The sequence below is a fragment of the Salvia miltiorrhiza genome, chromosome 7 (genome assembly GCF_028751815.1).
Source record: "Salvia miltiorrhiza cultivar Shanhuang (shh) chromosome 7, IMPLAD_Smil_shh, whole genome shotgun sequence".
In the NCBI taxonomy this organism is placed as follows: domain Eukaryota; kingdom Viridiplantae; phylum Streptophyta; class Magnoliopsida; order Lamiales; family Lamiaceae; genus Salvia; species Salvia miltiorrhiza.
In genome coordinates, this window is record NC_080393.1 from 176,540 (window position 1) to 196,818 (window position 20,279).

The window sequence follows — 20,279 nt, forward strand, 5'->3', positions numbered from 1 at the left end:
TGCTGTATTTTTATTGCATAGTACTACTACTTACCCTGTAGCAGAAGAACTATCCAGTCCCAGATAATCCGGCAAGTGCTTCTATTTTCGTGACGAAACCAGCTCGTTTCGACTTCCATACACCATTTTTCATTTTTTCTGGAAGTTCATTGTTATCAAAGCTCTTTGGGTTGAAGAATCTGTAGTTTGTGGTGTGGGATTCATAAACTGGAACTCCGTTAAAAATAGTACTCTTTTCGTCCCACTTAAGTCTTAAGAGTGTAAAGTGGGTATGAAGCTTATTTTTTTCTCCCGAATTTTGAAAATTTCAGTAGCTGCCTTGTTGTAGTTATCAAAGCAGTGTGCCAGGGACCGGAAGTAACCTCTGCAACTTGAAGTCCCTGCAGAGAGCCCAAGACTCTCTTTGGCATCCACTGACTCGAGATTAGTGTCACGAGCCACGAGCCCAGCACTATGCGTGCCGTTACCCCACATGTAGAGTTCACCATCCACTGTAACAGCACAAGTGTGGAACTCTCCACAAGCAACATAACCTACCCTGACAGAAGATAGAGATTCTAGAAGCCGGAGCTGAGTAACTTCTGCGTTAAACGCATCTCCACTCGATTCATGACCCCATGTAAATACTTGACCTTGCTTGGTCAAGAGCGCAGCATGCCTGACCCCGCAGGCTATATGATGCGCATCCAAAACGACATCACATTGCAATGGCACAGGAAGGAGTGCATTAGCTTCCTCCGGCCCCATCTTAACATCCTCGTTATGTACAGCCTTACCCCACGTATACACAACCTCTAACGCATTATCTTCAGTAGGAGCACATTTAGATTGAAGAGTGTTTGATGCTGATCCTTTTACTTCAACATTGGTTTGGACTGGAGTTACAGGATTACAATCACTCAATCCATCAATTTTGAAGCGTTCGTCCTGCCCAGATGATATCACCACCATTATAGCTAACTGCAAATGCTCATCTTGAAAAGAGCAAATTGTTATTGAAAATTACTGACATGACTAATAAGCACAAACTTGAGGCTCGAAGTTCGTTCGAGAGCATAATTACATCTTCGAGAGCATAATTACATCTGTAGCTGGTGGTAAAGTCTGCAATTGATGAAATAAATGAGAAAAATAGAGACTATAGAACGGAGGGTCGGCCAAGGAACCAACCCTTTAGAAGTTTACAAAAATTTTGTCGGCCATATGTCTTGATTTCCATACAGCACTAACCGAACTAGGGCTAGCGTGGCATATTTAGCCAACCGACCCTTTTAAAATTTTCCAACAAGTCCAACCTTTCTATTTATAGTGTTGTTCCAATTCATGCCTTGTTTGCTGAGTTCGATGTGGGATTGGGAAATTTCTTGGATACTGCTGCCAAAGCTCAGCTGAGGCCTGAGGGGAAAAAGAGGAGGAAACGCAGCGTCAAAAGTGAATAGCTTTTCTAAATTTTTCCTTCAAAGTTGTCATCTTTCTGATTAGCGAAATCCCATCGTCATCGTCTGCGTTGAATTAGAGACTTTGCAACGCGCTTGTTCAACTTTTTCCACTCACCTAACTTCCACGAAATTTAAAATCCAAGGGAAAGAGACTAGCCATTTCATCAAACTCTCACACTGATTTGGGCTCTTTCTAGCATAATCCCATGCAATAATTTAGTTGAAAACTGAAGAGAGATGATGTCGTCGTCGCGAGATAATTGGGAGAGGCTGGTGGCGGCGGTGTTGAAGAGAGATGAGATACGCCAACTCTGCCACCAAAACTCCATCTCCACCATGTCATCCGATAGTCGGAGAACCTCTAGTTCCAGTGGAGATCTTTCCAGGTGATTTTGTGTTCATTTCAATTTTGGGCGTAAATTTCAGCATCACTGACGTTTCTAATAAAAAATAATTCCTTGACTGCTATGGAAATTTGAGAATATTTCAGAATTCTGAGCAACATATTGAAGCGGATACCCGTATCACCACCGCGTCAACCGCCGCTTATTAGCGCTTCTGGCCTCGAAGGTTCGTCTCCATTTACAAATTACAAGTCGTTGGCGGGATTAGAGTATATGATCTTGCAATTGCTATCATGTTGTCATTGTATAATTGGGGAAAATTGAATTAGAGTCTTTGTGCTTTGCGGAACTGGATAAAACAAGGAAGGCGTTTGGTTTGGCTTAAGCTTTGTTTAAATTTGTATATTTATATGACTTTAGAAATAAATTACAGATGATGGAGCTTCGGAAATGTTAGTAATGATAAATTTGTAACTATGTTATATCAAAAGAAACTGTTTTACTGTCTTAATTGTTATTTAATATACAATCTTTTAAAAATTTATAGGGTATTCGACATCTTAGGAGCTTATAGTTTCATTTAAGAACCAATCCCTTTTCTCCTCACACCAACATTTTGAAGTAGTGTCTTTTTCTTATACTAGAATACAACATAAATTACAATCATAAACAGATCAGTGTCCAGTCAGATCAATATAATCTTAAAAAAAAATCCCAGATAACTTAGGTCGATCAATCTACACTCACAGTAGAAATCAGATTTGTTAGCTCAACCTCTCATGGGCCAGTTTGAATTGGTACTTAAAGAGTTTTCATTAACTCTGGTCCTTATCTTTTGATTAATGTTTAATTCTTAGCTAGATAGTATGGAATTGCAGCTAGGAAAAATGCTTCTGGACCTATTACAAGGAAGCTCTTTTCTGCTTCGCTTTGGAGGAGGAAACCGAAGGACTACAATCTGGGCCGAGGTTTGGTTGGCATTCCTGGTTAGTTGCAAAATGGCTTGAAATAAACTTTGTATACGTATTGCATATAGCTATATGAACAGAGTAACTTATTTCCTTCAACTGTTGATGAAGAGGATCATTTTGGACTTGAGAGCTTTTCCCTACACGAGCTACTTGTTGCGACAGACAATTTTAGCAACAACAATTTCCTTGGACATGGTGGACGTGGTAAAGTGTATAAAGGTCGACTAGCAGATGGCTCTCTAGTACAAGTTACAAGACTACGACAACAAAAAATTGAGATTACTTTGGAAATTACAAGCATTGCTGCACATTGTAATGTACTTCGTGCTCGTGGATTTTGCTTTACGCAAAAAGAGAAACTGCTCGTTTATCCTTGCATGGTTAATAAAAGTGTGGCGTTCTGGTTAAGAGGTAATCTCAATCAAATATTCATATTCTTTCGTTGGTCTATTTTTGTTCGATAACCATATTAGGCTTCGTGAAGAACTCAGGGTTGCAGTTTTACAGACTGTTGGAATAGATTTGTAGCTTCTTTTAAACCCCTTTTTAAGTCATCTAGAGGGAAAGTAACCATAATTAGTAATTGAGGGCAAGTTTGTACATACAATTTAGTTGTGAGAAGTTAGTTTTGTTTGTTATATTGTAAAGTCTGTGTTTATTATATTTTGTAATTGATTTGGAATTTTGTTATGGATACTTTATATTTCTAATAAACCTACTGACTCCAGAAAGACATGAGCCACTGCCTCCCCTTGACTGGCCAACAAGGAAACAGATATCGCTTGGGGCTGCAAAGGGTCTAGCTTACTTGCATTATGAATGCCCCAGGAAAATCATTCATCGTAATGTTAAAGCTGCAAATATATTGTTGGATGAGAACTTTGAAGCAGTTATTGCTGACTTAACTTTCGGCAAATTTGTCGATTGCTACGATAATGATATTAACATTCCAGGAGCAATTGAGCATGTAGCTCCTGAGTACTATGCTACTCTTAAGTGTTCGGTGAAAAATGATGTTTTTGGTTATGGAATGTTTCTTCTTGAGCTCATCACAGCACAGAGAGCTTCTGAACTTGCTTGTCTTGCCAATGATAATGGCGTGAGGTTACTAGATTGGGTGAGTTTTGATCTTAACTCATCTACTCTCTTAAAAATGCAGATGTAAGGCATTGCAAATCATTTAAATAGTTGGAAGCTTAAATACTTTGTGATAAGAGATATTTTGATCATTGTAATATAATCTTGTGATGATGAGTCTAGGCAATATTTGCATTTGAAATTTTGAAGTAGCAATTTCAGAAATATAAAGTTCTTGACGCATTTTTCAGTTCCATCCATTATTATTTTTATTATTTGGTTTCTTGGAATTTTATAATTTTACCTCAGGTAAATCAAATTTTCAAGGAGAGAGAATGGAAAGTGATTGTCGATTCAGAACTTCAAGGTGATTTCGTAGATGAAGAAGCCGAGGAGTTGTTGCAAATTGCTCTGATCTGCACACAAACTGATCCAGAACAACGTCCGATGATGTTGGAAGTTGTGAGGATGTTAGAAGTTGCATATGAGTTGGCTGAGATGGAGGCAGAGTGGGTCATGGATAATTTCGAAGGAAATACTTTGGAACGTCATTATGTCGAGGATTTTGCTCTGGATAAACTACAGGCAGCAACAGAGGATTTTAGCGACAAAATTATCAGTGAAGATAGTTTTAATATTATCTATAAAGGCTTATTAGATGGCTCTCCTGTCGCAGTTAAAAGATACAATTCTCAAAGCCTAGAATATTATTTCGCAAAAGAATTAGAGATTGGCACAACTTGTTTCCATCCAAATCTAGTCCACGTGATTGGATTTTGCCGGACTCCAGAAGAACGACTGCTTGTTTTCCGGTTGATGGTCAATGGAAGTGTCGAATCATGGTTAAGGGGTAAGCTTGACCAACTGTTATTCAATTTCTCTTCTACATATGTATAGGTATGATTTTACTGTGATCTCTTGAGATATATTGCATCTTCTATTTGCTATATTGTACCAAAAAGTTCATTATCTTTGACCAGATTTTGGTTTTAGACACGACTTGAAAACGTTTCAATGATGACACCACTTTTTGATTTGTAGCAAAATAGTCGACCTTACGTTTCGATAGTGAGGCCATTATTGAAACGTTTAATGAGTTGTATCTAAACATAAAATTGGGTCAAAGTTGGTGAATATTTGGGAAATTAACCCTTATTTTAGTAGGTTCTGGTTGGTTAACTTATTCTTTATAAAGTTTATAGGGATGCATGATGCAAGGTAATTACTTGTGTACGAGAAATGTCCCGTTTTCTTAATATTGTGCATGAGAACCTCATTCTCCTTTCTGCAAGTTGCAACTCTTGCTTTAGCTTGCCAGATAATGTATATTTAGCACAATCATAATATCCTCTCTCACGCAGCACATCAATGTTTCCCACTTTTCCTAAGATTAGGAAATTAACATTGCATGTTGACATATTTTGCAGAGAGCAGATCGGTTTAGTGGATTTATTGTTTTCAATTTTTCTGTTGCATAGACATAAGTTTCTGAATTTACTATATGAGCAGGGAGACATGAATCACGGCCTCCTCTCACTTGGCAAGAAAGAAAAAAGATAGCACTTGGTGCAGCAAGGGGTCTAGCTTATTTACATGATAAATGTGAAAAGAAAATCATTCATTGCGATGTCAAAGCTGCAAATATATTGTTAGATGAAAACTTTGAAGCAGTCGTTGCTGACTTGAAGTCAGCCAAGTTCATGGACCACAGCATGACTCATATTACCACAACCGTGACAGGAACAATTGGTCATATGGCTCCCGAGTACCTCGCCAGTGGTAGGTGTTCGGATAAAACTGATGTTTTTGGTTATGGAGCATTTCTTCTTGAGCTCATCACAGGGCACAGAACTGCCGATCTTCTTGATGTAGCCGATGAGGAAGATAGGCTGTGTGCTTATTGGGTAAGATCAACTTGCCTTTTAAGTTTTATTCTATGACTACCAAGACATTGCTAGTTGTAAGTCCCTATTTTGCAGTTCTAGTTTGCCCATCTCATACATCTAATCTCAGGTAAAAAAGAATTACAAAGAGCGAAGATGGAAATCGTTGGTTGACAAAGATAGTGGTGGAGGTGATTTCATGGACGAAGTGGTGGTGAATCAGCTGGTGAAAATAGCTGTTCTCTGCACACAATATGATCCGGACAGACGTCCGAGGATGTCGCGTGTTGTGAGTATATTAAAATATGGTTGTGGTGTGGCTGAGTGGTCCGATGAGCTGTTTGAAAAAGAGGTCAGAGAAGAAGAGTATGATGGAGAGTCGGTTATCAGCCGTTCTCCTCGGATATCAGAAAAACTATCTGAGCCAAGATGATCATGCAGTATTTCAAGAATTAGAGATTGGCAGAACTTGTTTCCATCCAAATCTGTAGTGCATGTGATTGGATTTTGCGAGACTTCAGAAGAACGACCGCTTGTTTTCCGGTTGATGGTCAATGGAAGTGTCGAATCATGGTTAAGGGGTAAGCTTGACCGAATGTTATTCAATTGCTCTTCTACATATGTATAGGTATCATGATTTTACTGTGATCTCTTGAGATATATTGCATCTTCTACTTGCTATTTTGTACCAAAAAGCTCATCAGCTTTTACCAGATTTTGGAGTTAGACACGACTTTAAAATGTTTCAATAATGACACCACTCTTTGGATTTGTAGCAACATAGTCGACCTCACGTTTCAATAGTGAGGCCATTATGAGTCATATCTAAACCTAAAATTGGGTAAAAGTTCGTGAATATTGGGGCAATTGTGTACGAGAAATGTACCGTTTTCTTAATATTGTGCATGAGAACCTCATTTCTCCTTTTTGCAAGTTGCAACTCTTGCTTTAGCTTGCCTGATAATATATATTTAGCACAATTACTTATCCAATTAGGAGATTTACACAACCTTCATCTCCATGTTTATCAAATTTTCCTCCCACACTAGTATAAGGGACTCAATTTCTACTATAAAAAAAAGAGACACGCATACATAGCTTAAGGTAAAAACTTTATTCCTTTTTACCATCAAAGTCAGAAGGGTTTTTGGTGGCTAATTGATTCGACGTTGGAGTTAAAGGCAAATAGTTATTTAGGACTTTCAACCGTCAAGATAATCCAAATCGAGTTTAAGGTGGGGAATTATATGCTCGTTGTTATATCTATGCATGTTTATATGTGTTTTAAATTCATGTTTGATTATATTTGCTCAATTACATGTCCAAATACATGTTCAGTTTATCATGTTCAAATACATGATTAGAGATTTAGTTACATGTCCATATACATGTTCAGTTTATCATGTCTGTTTGCCACTCAGATTTCTGTATATGTGCATGACAATGTGATGTATTAACATGTTTTAGAGTATGTAGATATTTGCCTTGTTCCTCACTGAGTATATTTTCAACATGCTCACCCCGTTTTCCTTTCAGTTTTGCAGTTTCTGGAGTCCAAGCAGTCCCGGGAGCCGAGAATGACTAGTACGAAGAGTTTATTTTCTTTGTTATATCTTTTTTAGTTCAATGAAATTTATGATAAATTTAAATTCAGACCACTTAGTTAGATTTCCTATGTTATGGTTTTTTTTTTATAGAAATTGTTTCAATTTAAAATATTTATTTAATGGACATGGCAATAGATTTGTTTAAGTTTGTCAAATTGGTTTTAATTTGCTAAACTTTTATAGTCAAGTTTGGTTATTTATTTAATTTTAGTGTGTTAAAAATTAGAGTGTAACATATCATCTCTCACGCAGCACATCAATGTTTCCCACTTATCCTAAGATTAGGCAATTAACATCGCATGTTGAGATATTTTGCAGAGAGCAGATCGCTTTAGTGGATTTATTGTTTTCAATTTTTCTGTTGCATAGACATAAGTCTCACTTGGCAGAGATGAAAAAGGATAGCACTTGGTGCGGCAAGGGGTCTAGCTTATTTGCATGAAAAATGTGGAAAGAAAATCATTCATCGCGATGTCAAAGCTGCAAATATATTGTTAGATCACAACTTTGAAGCAGTCGTTGCTGACTTCAAGTCAGCCAAGTTCATGGACCACAGCATGACTCATATTACCACAACCGTGGCAGGAACAATTGGCCATATAGCTCCCGAGTACCTTGCCAGTGGTAGGTGTTCGGATAAAACTGATGTTTTTGGTTATGGAGCATTTCTTCTTGAGCTCATCACAGGGCACAGAACTGTCGATCTTCTTGAAGTAGCCGATGAGGAAGATAGGATGTGTGCTGATTGGGTGAGATCAACTTGCCTTTTAAGTTTTATTCTATGTCTACCTGAGAGTTTGCTAGTTGTAAGTCATTATAAATCTAATCTCAGGTAAAAAAGAATTACGAAGAGGGAAGATGGAAATCGATGATTGAGAAAGATAGTGGTGGAGGTGATTTCATGGACGCAGTGGTGGTGAAGCAGCTGGTGAAAATAGCTGTTCTCTGCACACAATACGATCCCGACAGACGTCCGAGGATGTCGCATGTTGTGAGTATGCTAAAATGTGGTTGTGGTGTGGCTGAGAGGTCCGACCAGAGGTTCAAAGAAGTGGTCGGAGAAGAAGAGTATGATGGCAGCTGTTCTCCTCTGATATCAGAAGAACTATCTGACCCAAGATGATCATGCAATATTTCAAGAATTCATTGCAAGAAAGTTCACCATGCTGTGACCTGATTTTGTTTTGGGACACACTTTATAAGTTACTTCAATAGTGAAACTACTTTTCGATTTGTAGCAAAATAGGCAGGCTCAAGATTTTCCAACGATTGAAAAATGGACTTAGGCATGGTTGTTTTCAACGCCAGTGGGAAATTTGAAGCGTGAAAGAAAATGCCAAGTCATATGTTTCAATCATCGGAAAATTTTGAACTTGCCTATTATGTTACAAATTGAAAAATTATGTTATTATTGAAATAATTTTTAAAATAATTGTAATTTATCATCGCAAAATATTACTGTCTTTATCCGTTTTACACGATTATTTAGAAGTAAATATCTTATTGTATATAAAATTTCTTTATCTATTTATTAGTGTAAATAAGTGATCCTGATTTTTGCTGAAAATTAACTAAGCGAAATTCGATCAGATAGCTCGAAAAAAAATGCAGACGGATCGAAAGGAGTAATTATATACCAATGATATAAGCGAAAATCACTAGTAATCTTAGTCACTCCTCTCGTTGACTAGACTTTTGAACGCGCTTTTCTAACTCTTTTCCACTCAACTAAATTCCGCGAAATTTTAAATGCAAGGGAAAGAGAATAACCATTTCATCAAGCTCTCCCACATATTTTACCTCTCTTTAGCAGAATCCCATGCAATAATTTAGTTGAAAACTGAAGAGAGATGATGTCGTCTTCGCGAGATAATTGGGAGAGGCTGGTGGCGGCGGTGTTGAAGAGAGATGAGATACGCCAACTCTGCCACCAAAACTCCATCTCCACCACGTCATCCGATAGTCCGAGAACCTCTACTTCCAGTGGAGATCTTTCCAGGTGATTTTGTGTTCATCTCAATTTCGGGCGTAAATTACAGCATCAGTGACGTTTCTAATAAAAAAATTCCTCGACTGCTATGGAAATTTGAGAATATTTCAGAATTCTGGGCAACATATTGAAGCGTATACCCGTATCACCACCGCATCAACCGCCGCTTATTAGCGCTCCTGGCCTCGAAGGTTCGTCTCCATTTACATATTACAAGTCGTTGGCGGGATTAGAGTATATGATCTTGCAATTGCTATCATGTTGTCATTGTATAATTGGGGAAAATTGAATTAGAGTCTTTGTGCTTTGCGGAACTGGATAAAACAAGGAAGGCGTTTGGTTTGGCTTAAGCTTTGTTTAAATTTGTATATTTAGTATATGAGTTTAGAAATAAGTTACAGATGATGGAGCTTCTGAAATGTTAATAATGATAAATTTGTAACTATTTTAAAGCAAAAGAAACTGTTTTGACATCTTAGGAACTATCTTAAACAGCTTGTAGTTTCATTTAAGAACCGATCCCTTTTTCACCTCACAACAACATTTTGGAGTAGTATCTTTTTTTTATACAAGAATACAACATAAATTGCAATCATAAACAGATCAGTGTCCACTTAGATCAATACAATCTGTGAAAAAATCCCAGAAAAACTTAGGTCAATCAATCTACACACAATAGAAATCAGATCTCTGACCTCAACCTCTCATTGGTTACTTTGAACCGATACTTAAAAGAGTTTTCTTAAACTGGACCTTATCTTTTGATTAATGTTTAATTCTTAGCTAAATGGTATGGAATTGCAGCTGGGAAAAATGCTTCTGGACCTATTACAAGGAAGCTATTTTCTGCTTCGCTTTGGAGGAGGAAACCGAAGGACTACAATCTGGGCCAAGGTTTGGTTGGCATTCCTGGTTAGTTGCAAAATAGCTTGAAATAAACCTTTTGTATACATATTGCATATAGCTATATGAACAGAGTAACTTATTTCCTTCAACTGTTGATGAAGAGGATCATTTTGGACTTGGGAGCTTTTTGCTGCGCGAGCTACTTGTTGCGACAGACAATTTTAGCAACAACAATGTCGTTGGACATGATCGACTTGGTAAAGTGTATAAAGGCCGACTAGCAGATGGCTCTCTAGTACAAGTTACAAGAATACGACGACAAGAAATTGAGATAAATTTGGAAATTACAAGCATTGCTGCTGCACATTGTAATGTACTTCGTGCTCGTGGATTTTGCTTTACGCAAAAAGAGAAGCTGCTCGTTTATCCTTTCATGGTTAATAAAAGCGTGGAGTTCTGGTTAAGAGGTAAACTCAATCAACTATTCATATTCATTCGTTGGTCTATTTTTGTTTGATAACAATATTAGGCTTCATGAGAACTCAGTATCGCAGTTTTGCAGACTGTTGGAATAGATTTGTAGCTTCGTTTAAACCCCTTTTTAATTCATCTAGGGAAAGTAAGCATAATTAGTAATTGAAGGCAAGTTTGTATGTACAATTTAGTTGTGTGAATTTAGTTTCGTTTGTTATATTTTAAAGTCTCTGAGTTTATTATATTTTATAATTGATTTGAAATTTTTTATGGATACATTATATTTCTAATAAATAATAAACGTACTGACTCCAGAAAGAAATGAGCCACTGCCTCCCCTTGACTGGCCAACGAGGAGATATATATCACTTGGGGCTGCAAAGGGTCTAGCTTACTTGCATTATAGCAGGGGAATCGTTCATCATGATGTTAAAGCTGCAAATATATGGTTGGATGAGAACTTTGAAGCAGTTGTTGTTGACTTAACTTTGGGCGAATTTGTCGATTGCTGCGATAATGATATTGTCTTTCCATTAAAAGGAACACTTGGTCATATAGCTCCTGAGTACCTTGCTACTGGTAAGTGTTCGGTGAAAATTGATGTTTTTGGTTATGGGATCTTTCTTCTTGAGCTCATCACAGCACAGAGAGCTCTTGATCTTGCTCGTCTTGCCGATGATAATGGCATGATGTTCCTAGATTGGGTGAGTCTTGATCTTAACTCATCTGCTCTCTTAAAAATGCAAATGTGAGGCATTGCAAATCATTTAAATAGTTGAAGGCTTAAATACTTTGTGATAAGAGATATTTTGATCATTGTATAATAATCTTGTGGTGATTAATCTAGGCAATATATGCATTTGAGTAACAATTTTCAGAAATACAAAGTTCTTGACGCATTTTTCAAGTGCCCTGTTACTTCCATCAATTATTAATTTTTTTATTTGGTTACTTGGAAATTTATAATTTTGCCTCAGGTAAATGAAATTTACAAGGAAAAAGAATGGAAAGTGATTGTTGATGCAGAACTTCAAGGTAATTTCATAGATGAAGAGGTTGAGCAGTTGTTGCGAATAGCTCTGCTCTGCACACGAACTGATCCAAAGCATCGTCCGACGATGTTGCAAATTGTGAGTGTGTTAAAATCTGCATGTAGATTGGCTGAGATGGAGGCAGAGTGGTTTATGGACGATATCGGAGGAGATACTTTGGAACGTCAATATGTCGAGGATTTTGCTCTGGATAAACTACAGGCTGCAATAGAGGATTTTAGCGACAAAATAATCAGTGAAGATGGTTTTAATATTATCTACAAAGGCTTTTTAGATGGCTCTCCTGTCGCAGTTGAAAGATACAATTCTCAAAGTCTAGAATATTATTTCGAAAAAGAATTGGAGATTGGCAGAACTTGTTTTCATCCAAATTTAGTCCGTGTGATTGGATTTTGCAAGACTCCAGAAGAACGACTGCTTGTTTTCCGGTTGATGGTCAATGGAAGTGTCGAATCATGGTTAAGGGGTAAGCTTGACCGAATGCTATTCAATTGCTCTTCTACATATGTATAGGTATCATGATTTTACTGTGATCTCTTGAGATATATTGCATCTTCTATTTGCTATTTTGTACCAAAAAGTTCATCAGCTTTGATCAGATTTTGGTTTTAGACCCGACTTTAAAACATTTCAATAATGACACCACTTTTTGATTTGTAACAAAATAGTCGACCTCACGTTTCAATAGAATAGTGAGGCCATTTTTGAAACGTTTAATGAGTCAGTCGTATCTAAACCTTAAATCGGGTCAAAGTTGGTGAATATTTGGGCATTTAACCCTTATTTTATTAGGTTATGATTGGCTAACTTATTCTTTACAAAGTTTATAGCGATGCATGAGCATGGTAGATTCTTGAGTACGAGAAACGTACCGTTTTCTTAATATTGTGCATGAGAACCTTATTTCTCCTTTTTGCAAGTTGCAACTCTTGCTTTAGCTTGCCTGATAATGTATATTTAGCACAATCATAATATCCTCTCTCACGCAGCACATCAATGTTTTCCACTTATCCTAAGATTAGGCAATTAACATCGCATGTTGAGATATTTTGAAGAGAGCAGATCGCTTTAGTGGATTTATTGTTTTCGATTTCTCTGTTGCATAGACTTAAGTCTCTGAATTTACTATATAAGCAGGGAGACATGAATCGCGGCCTCCTCTCACTTGGCAAAAAAGAAAAAGGATAGCACTTGGTGCAGCAAGGGGTCTAGCTTATTTGCATGAAAAATGTGAAAAGAAAATCATTCATCGCGATGTCAAAGCTGCAAATATATTGTTAGATGAAAACTTTGTAGCAGTCGTTGCTGACTTGAAGTCAGCCAAGTTCATGGACCACAGCATGACTCATATTACCACAACCGTGACAGGAACAATTGGTCATATAGCTCCCGAGTACCTTGCCAGTGGTAGGTGTTCGGATAAAACTGATGTTTTTGGTTATGGAGCATTTCTTCTTGAGCTCATCACAGGGCACAGAGCTGTCGATCTTCTTGAAGTAGCCGATGAGGAAGATAGGCTGCGTGCTGATTGGGTGAGATCGACTTGCCTTTCAAGTTTATTCTACGACTACTGAGACTTTGCTAGTTGTAAGTCCTTTTGCAGTTCTAGTTTGCCCATCTCATACATCCAATCTCAGGTAAAAAAGAATTACGAAGAGGGAAGACGGAAATTGATGGTTGACAATGATAGTGGTGCAGGCGATTTCATGGACGCAGTGGTGGTGAAACAGCTGGTGAAAATAGCTGTTCTCTGCCTAGAAGACGATCCCGACAGACGTCCGAGGATGTCGCATGTTGTGAGTATGTTGTGGTGTGGCTGAGAGGTCCGACCAGCTCAAGGTTCGAAAAAGAGGTCGGAGAAGAAGAGTATGATGGCAGTTCTAGTCTGGTGAAGAACTATCTGACCCAAGATGATCATATATGCAATATTTCAAGAATTCATTGCAAGAAAGTTCACCAACTGATTTTTGTAACGAAAAACTATGCAAGTCTGTAATATATTATCTCTGCAAGTCTGTAATAAAAAATAAACATAAAAAATTTGTACATTTCTTTAAAGGTTTTGCTTTTTTCTGCTATTCCCTGTTGAAATTTTTGGTTTTTTTATGTCAGGGGTTTAAGCCTGCCCTTGGCTTGAGAAGAAGAAATATTACGATTGTGAAAAAGCAAATCTTAAATAGTGACAATTTCAAGCTTGACTCGTTTATTTAACGAATTTTTATCGAGTCGACATTTGAATAGCTTAATTTATTTATGTCAAATAACTCAGAAAAACCACACAATAATTCTTATCCCAAGGCTCTCATTTACTTTATTCCATTTCCATCCAATGTTGAAAACAACACCTAAATCTCTCATTTCTTAACATCGAAGATTAGGTCCTGGATTAACCCGGAACTGCTTACAATACTCTTTGTAGTATTCGACTCGTGAGCTCACTTGAGTGGGACTCTTCCCATTGCATTCCACGCTATTAATAGCACGGATCGTGGCGCCAAAGCCCTTGCCCGAGATAAAAGGGGCGTGGCAGTTTTCCATCCAAAACCATATGGAAGCCTTGATAGATATAAGGGCATTTGCAGCAACGAGCTCGGGGTTTCTCAGTATATTGAACCCGATGGCGCGGCCGGCTGCGCCGTAGTTGTAGTTCCACGTCAGCTTCAACGGTCCGCGGCCGTAGTAGTGCTTGTTGGCCGCACACGGCCATTGTGCATTTGTTGGGTCGCAGTAGGTCTTCGAATTCGATTGCCCACCCTTCTCTTCAATAAAGCACAAACCTACAAGCCTAATTTGTAAGGTTTACGTTCCTGCATTATATTTTAGGTTTTGACTCTAACTAGTTAACTAAATATATCCACGAAAAATATGGTACATTTTTTACAAATGGCATCATCTGTTCTATAATTTAACGTGTACCACTCTTAATTTGTTATTAATTTTAATTATTTTAATTTAATTTACTATGCTTTAATATAATATAAAGATAATTAACAAGGATTCACTCATCCAATTGGAGTTTATAATTGTTTTTTTTATATTTATTTAAATTAATAATAGATTATTTGGGTTAATTAATTCAATGTTAGGATATATAACTTTTTTTAATTTCATTTTTTAGTGATAAATATTAATTAGAGATCATAATATAATAATAAATTTTATTTTTATAAAAACAATTACTCCCTCCGTCCCACTTCAATTGGCACATTTGCCTTTTTTCTTTGTCCCACTACAATTGGCACTTTCACTTTTTCTACACACATAAAAGAAGTGGACCCTACCTACTTTACACTCTTTATCCTTTATTCTTAATCTCCGTGCCCACTTCAAAAGTGCCAATTGAAATGGGACGAAGGGAGTATAAAATAAAGAGATTAAGAGTAATACACGGTGATACACACTAAATTGTGAGACAGATGATTTCATTTAAATTTTTTAAGAACAAGTTTTAATAAAAAAGGTGGTTAGTGGAAAAAATATCCCACCATTATACCATTATATGAAATGAGTGGTTAAGATTGAATTAAATGTGATTTTTTTTTTTTGTAAATAATTAAGAGATATTTGTAAGGATAAAGGATAAGAAAATGATAACGTGGGCTCATGTACTAAGCAGAAAGTGATTTTTTGTGGGAGGATGAAATATATGCTACGTGCGTAAAAATTATGTATTTAAATACTAGTAGTATTTATAAATATATATAATAGAATCTCTATAAATTAATTCTATCACAAGCTTGAAGAATTCTAGTTACTATAAAAGATTCATATCATGATACACACAACAACGCATTAGGTTAACGATAGTGAAATAATAGATGGTCTAAAAGGCTTACGTCCCGTCTCATGAGCGACGTGGGCGAAGAAGGCGGCAACCTCTCGCTTGGAATCGTCGGCGGAGCCAATGGTGGCGAAGGTGGGATACGCCGCCATGGCGAGGAGAAATCTGGGGCGGCTGTAGAAACCCTTGCCGGGGCAGCCGCGGCGGCCCTGACTGGCTACGATCCCATTGAAGAAGGCATCACTCACAATATCTCCGACTTTCACTCTGTTGCGCCCCTTGCACGGCCCCGCCCAGCAGTTGCCGCCGCAGTGGGCGTTGTCGTTGCCGCAGAACCCGAATTTGCTGCAGCACTCGCCCCGCTTGCAGCCGCACTTCTGCCCGGAGACGACTTCGCCGCCGGCCAGAAGTAGGCAGACAAGGGTGAACAAAGTGGCGGAATTTTTCATTTTTGCGAGTGTTTTGGGTTGGGACTAGTGTAGAGCCTTTTATAGGGTAGTTGGTGTGAAGATCATAGTGAAATATGTTGTATTATTATTTTTATTTTTTTAGGGAAAGGATTGGATATATTATTGAATACATGATGGTACATCGAGATGACTCACCACAAACGACGGAGGTTCATTCCAAATATGATGTGTAGAAATATCTCTCGCAACTTTTGCTAAGCAATAAACAACATCATTTTGTTCTCTCTTAGTATGGTGAATGTGGATACCCGGGAGCAACGATAGTTCTTCACGGCATTTTAGTTTAGTTTGATTGGTTTTAATTGACTATTCTCGATTATGGTATGTAATTATTTTTAGCATTTAATTTCAATTTTTATTAATATATAAGTGTTAATTTAGATTTATTATATTAAAGTGATAATTTTTAGTCAATGAATTTTATAACATTATTTTTGTAGTGGCGCATTCAAAAGTTGTTCTAATGTTGGGTAACTTTCCATGTATCCTTGAAAATCAACGAAGAAAGTATTGTGAAGGTGCTAAGCAGCAACTAATTCTACTATAGTGGCAACCATGCACTAAATTTGCAATTTTTAGTGGAGGTACACATGATTATTTAATTTGTGGTTATTTTATGCATCAATTAATCTTTCAATTTATAATAAGTAATACCCATTTCCCCACTAAAGGAAGCTTCTTTGGAGCTTGAAAGCAAACTAGTTTTAATGCTAATTTATAAATGAATATTATATTTTCCAAAAATTCTATATATGGTGCTTTTGGATAAATGCCGTTCTTGTAGCTAGGATTTTCCATGATTTCCCTACATCATAATTGATTATTGGTGAGACTAAAATTAAGAAATAATGTGTATAATCATTGACCTTTACATACAACACTAGTGCATTTTAATGTAACTTCTGAGCAACAACCAATGCAGACTTTCGAGTGCATTTTCATTTCGAGTCGCACCAATTAAACATAAAAATATGAGCGAAGTTGGCTACATTCTATATCTGAACGGTATTACTCTTTAATTAATTTAAATAAAATAATTATTAAATCTTAAATTATAAATTATTCAATATATTCTTTTAACAAATTGTTCGGATACGAATAGTTTCCAACTTTTACGAAATTGTATTCCTATAAAAATCTATTTGCAACTATTTTTAAAACCATTCTTATAAACATTCTTCAAATTTTCCAATAAATTTAAATGTGCATAATGATTACATTGGTTTATTGACTAGGAAAGGTGGAAATGGGCAAGAAAAGTCCTGACGAAAATGGATCGAGCACCAAGTAAATTTCCATATTTTCCCCTTATCATAAGAAAAAGAAAAAGAGGAGAAAGAGGAAGAAGAGATTTTAAAAAAAAAATTGTTAGTGGCCGGGGAAGGATATATATGAGTGAACATCCGGATCCGAATATAATTCAGTATCTCATAATTTTGTGATATACATCGTGTCCCATTATTATATCTATCATTTTAATCAAATTTTTTGATAAATTAAAATTTGTTATAATATTATAAAATATATTTAATTTATATTTTAAAAGAAGTAAAATTTTAAAAAATTATATATGTACTCTAACTTTGGATTTATCAAGTAGATATAATAATAAATTATTAACTAATAAAAGTAAAATGAAATAATAAGTAATAATTTCCTAATGGGATGAAATAAACCCTAGTTATTAATCATAAAATTAAAATAAAGCATGTAAAATTAAAATTAATTCAAGAAAAAAAGATCAAAGAAAATAAAAATATAACACAAAGTGGGATATCAAGTAGTATCATATACTAATTAAATCTCAAGTGGTGTGCGTTAGGGCATAGGCAAAAAAATCAAAGCACATTTTGTTCTAGCTTTTATTAATTTATTTAAAATTATAGAACAATGAACAAACCATGCTTCAAGTTTTATGTAATTTATAAAATTAATGACGTAGACCTTCTACGACGGAGCTATTCATTAGTGCTCATAGCTAGATAGTGTCTGAAATAATATTCTCTCTCTATGTATTAATGCACCCTACAATACAATAAATCATAATGTATCTATAACTATTTGGACAAATATGTGCGCATTAGCAGTAGAAGTATCGTCTTACCGATATTCAAATTATATATACATATACACAATATTTTGGTTTATGTATAAAAAAGCAAAGATATCGTGAAAACATCCACACGATGTGGATAAATAAAATTGATAATTATTACGAAGAAATTAAATCTTGACATTTATTCTTAACCCTAGATTCATACATTCATATCTAAAAAAAATAATATAATCAAACATATATAAAGTTTTATTTAATTCACACTATATATCCAGCAACAAGCCCTAGATGGACTCGCTACTAGCCAAAAGCTCACAAGCTCAAATTAGCATATATATTCCCAGTCAACTACTAGCCTACCATTTTATTACATTGATAAATTAAAACCACACACATCAAGAAATTCATTCTCTTTGGCTTAATTAACACCGAAGATTATTAGCTCCCGGGTCAACTCGAAACTGGCTACAATAATCTTTATAGTAATTGACCCGAGAGTTGACTTGGGCGGGGCTCCGCCCGTCGCATTCTACGCTGTTGATAGCACGGATCGTGGCGCCAAAGCCATTGCCTGAGACGAAAGCGGCATGGCAGTTTTCCATCCAAAACCACACGGCAGCCTTGATAGACATCGACGGGTTTACGGCCAAGATTTCAGGGTTTTTCAATCCGTCGAATCCCACGACTTGGCCCGCAGCGCCGTAGTTGTAGTTCCACGTCAGCTGCAGCGGCCCGCGGCCGTAGTAGCGCTTGTTGGCCGCGCACGGCCAGTCTTCTTTCGTGTTGTCACAATAGGTTTTCGATTTCCCGCCCTCCTCTTCAATAAAGCACATACCTACATTGGCCAAAAAATTAAATTAATTACATGCTGATAATTTTATAATGTGTTCGATGGAGTATTATATCACCGTTTACTAGCTATATTGGAAAGTCAAATATTTACTTGGGGTATTGATACATAAATATTAGAACTTTTCTCATTTATTGTTTTTGCACCCCAACTTAAAAAATTGCCTACAAGTACTTAAACTTAATTTATATTCTTTTTTATTTTATACTCATCGAATTCTTACCCTCAAATCGTTGTTGACCTGACAATTAGATTGACATCCCAAACCCTACAATTATATATTCTATCTCTCACATTAATAACAAACTTATCTACTCCATTATGCACTTCAAACTTCCCTCTCAATTCGGCTTCCATGTCAGCAACGATTTATGGGTAAAAATTTACCGAGTGCAAAATTAGAAAAAAAATACAAAATTCAGGTATTTATAAGCAGATTTTAAAGTTGAGATACAAAACTAGAAAATAGGAAAATTTCAAGTATTTATAGGTTCAATGCCCCTATTTATTTTAAAAAAACTTGATTATACATATATATATATTTGTATATTTGCATGATTGTTATTACTATTATTATTATTGTTATTATTATTATTATTATTATGGAGATATATTCTCAACCTACATGATATCTCAATATAAAAAAATAAGATGAGCTTTAATTTTTAGATATTCTTTAGTATATAAATATTGTGTTGATCGATAATTTGTGCCAACTTACGGCCACTCTCATGCGCAACGTGGGCGAAGAAGGCAGCGATCTCTCGCTTAGAATCATCGGTGGAGCCGATGCTTCCGAAGCTGGGCCACGACGCCGCCGCGTCGATGAATCTGGCGCGCGTGTAGAAACCCTTTCCGGCGCAGTTGCGGCGGTCCTGACTGGACATGATCCCATTGAAGAAAGCATCAGTCACGACATCCGCAAATTTCACTCCGTTGTGTCGTTGGCACCGCCCCGACCTGCAGTTGCCGCCGCAGTAGTCGTCACCGGTGCCGCAGTAGCCGTAGATGCTGCAGCACTCGTTGGACCTGCAGCCGCAGTTTTGAGCGGAAACCCATTTTCCGGCGGCGAGAAGAAGGCCGAGAAGGGTGAAGAGAGTGAGGAGATTTTTCATTTGGGAGTAGATGTGTTGGTGTGGGAAAAACTAAGCGGGGAATGATGGGTATTTATAGAATTATTTTAGTGGGTATTTAAGAAAGATTTTATTTATTTATTATATTGAGTTGGACTCCAACTTCACTTTCACTTATATCAAATATTTCAAAATTTTCTTGCTTCCTCTACGAGACTTTAGGAGACCCTAAAATTGACATTCAAAAGTTGTGCTCATGTTGGGTTAACCTCCACACATCCTTAAGTAGAGGGAAAAAATAAATAAATAAGAAAGCAATTGCGTTGTGAGCTACTTAATTTCGTCGTCCAATGAAAAATGGAGAAA

At 36.6% G+C, this 20,279-nt stretch overlaps 5 protein-coding genes, 1 long non-coding RNA gene and 1 other non-coding gene across 9 annotated transcripts; 3 read left to right on the forward strand and 4 right to left on the reverse strand.

Moving 5' to 3' along the window:
- Positions 1–250: 250 nt before the first annotated feature.
- LOC130991226 (somatic embryogenesis receptor kinase 1-like) lies at positions 251–7,298 on the forward strand. 3 transcript variants are annotated; one of them, XR_009091108.1, is made up of 9 exons: positions 251–1,825; positions 1,930–2,009; positions 2,662–2,769; positions 2,863–3,165; positions 3,483–3,871; positions 4,141–4,681; positions 5,341–5,735; positions 5,845–6,295; positions 7,251–7,298. XR_009091108.1 is itself a non-coding variant. In XM_057915332.1 (8 exons), the coding sequence occupies exons 1-8, from the start codon at positions 1,677–1,679 to the stop codon at positions 6,145–6,147; spliced, it is 2,268 nt and encodes a 755-aa protein (XP_057771315.1). In that variant the 5' UTR covers positions 251–1,676; the 3' UTR covers positions 6,148–6,447. The 3 variants fall into 3 exon arrangements, 2 of the variants coding, with proteins under 2 accessions (XP_057771315.1, XP_057771316.1); XM_057915332.1 differs by lacking the exon at positions 7,251–7,298 and having other exon boundaries at positions 5,845–6,447; XM_057915333.1 differs by lacking the exon at positions 7,251–7,298 and having other exon boundaries at positions 5,572–5,735; positions 5,845–6,447.
- On the reverse strand, positions 1,145–1,274 carry LOC130996373 (U11 spliceosomal RNA). The gene has a single exon (XR_009092555.1). It is a non-coding gene; the product is annotated as a U11 spliceosomal RNA (small nuclear RNA).
- Positions 4,909–6,807, reverse strand: LOC130991234 (uncharacterized). The gene is made up of 2 exons (XR_009091109.1): positions 6,628–6,807; positions 4,909–5,103 (listed from the first exon to the last, which is right to left on the reverse strand). It is a non-coding gene; the product is annotated as an uncharacterized LOC130991234 (long non-coding RNA).
- A 69-nt stretch (positions 7,299–7,367) lies between the features above and the next one.
- Positions 7,368–8,774, forward strand: LOC130991233 (BRASSINOSTEROID INSENSITIVE 1-associated receptor kinase 1-like). Its single transcript, XM_057915341.1, has 2 exons — positions 7,368–8,070; positions 8,154–8,774. Exons 1-2 carry the CDS (start codon positions 7,867–7,869, stop codon positions 8,442–8,444), a joined length of 495 nt encoding a protein of 164 aa, XP_057771324.1. The 5' UTR covers positions 7,368–7,866; the 3' UTR covers positions 8,445–8,774.
- Positions 8,775–9,015: 241 nt separating this feature from the next.
- Positions 9,016–13,757, forward strand: LOC130991228 (BRASSINOSTEROID INSENSITIVE 1-associated receptor kinase 1-like). The gene is made up of 8 exons (XM_057915334.1): positions 9,016–9,320; positions 9,423–9,502; positions 10,116–10,223; positions 10,319–10,624; positions 10,947–11,335; positions 11,609–12,149; positions 12,821–13,215; positions 13,321–13,757. The coding sequence occupies exons 1-8, from the start codon at positions 9,172–9,174 to the stop codon at positions 13,501–13,503; spliced, it is 2,151 nt and encodes a 716-aa protein (XP_057771317.1). The 5' UTR covers positions 9,016–9,171; the 3' UTR covers positions 13,504–13,757.
- A 157-nt stretch (positions 13,758–13,914) lies between these two features.
- On the reverse strand, positions 13,915–16,240 carry LOC130991232 (endochitinase A-like). The gene is made up of 2 exons (XM_057915340.1): positions 15,520–16,240; positions 13,915–14,460 (listed from the first exon to the last, which is right to left on the reverse strand). Exons 1-2 carry the CDS (start codon positions 15,911–15,913, stop codon positions 14,045–14,047), a joined length of 810 nt encoding a protein of 269 aa, XP_057771323.1. The 5' UTR covers positions 15,914–16,240; the 3' UTR covers positions 13,915–14,044.
- Positions 16,241–18,218: 1,978 nt separating this feature from the next.
- Positions 18,219–19,989, reverse strand: LOC130991242 (chitinase 5-like). Its single transcript, XM_057915353.1, has 2 exons — positions 19,562–19,989; positions 18,219–18,825 (listed from the first exon to the last, which is right to left on the reverse strand). The coding sequence occupies exons 1-2, from the start codon at positions 19,953–19,955 to the stop codon at positions 18,413–18,415; spliced, it is 807 nt and encodes a 268-aa protein (XP_057771336.1). The 5' UTR covers positions 19,956–19,989; the 3' UTR covers positions 18,219–18,412.
- Between the last annotated feature and the right edge of the window lie 290 nt (positions 19,990–20,279).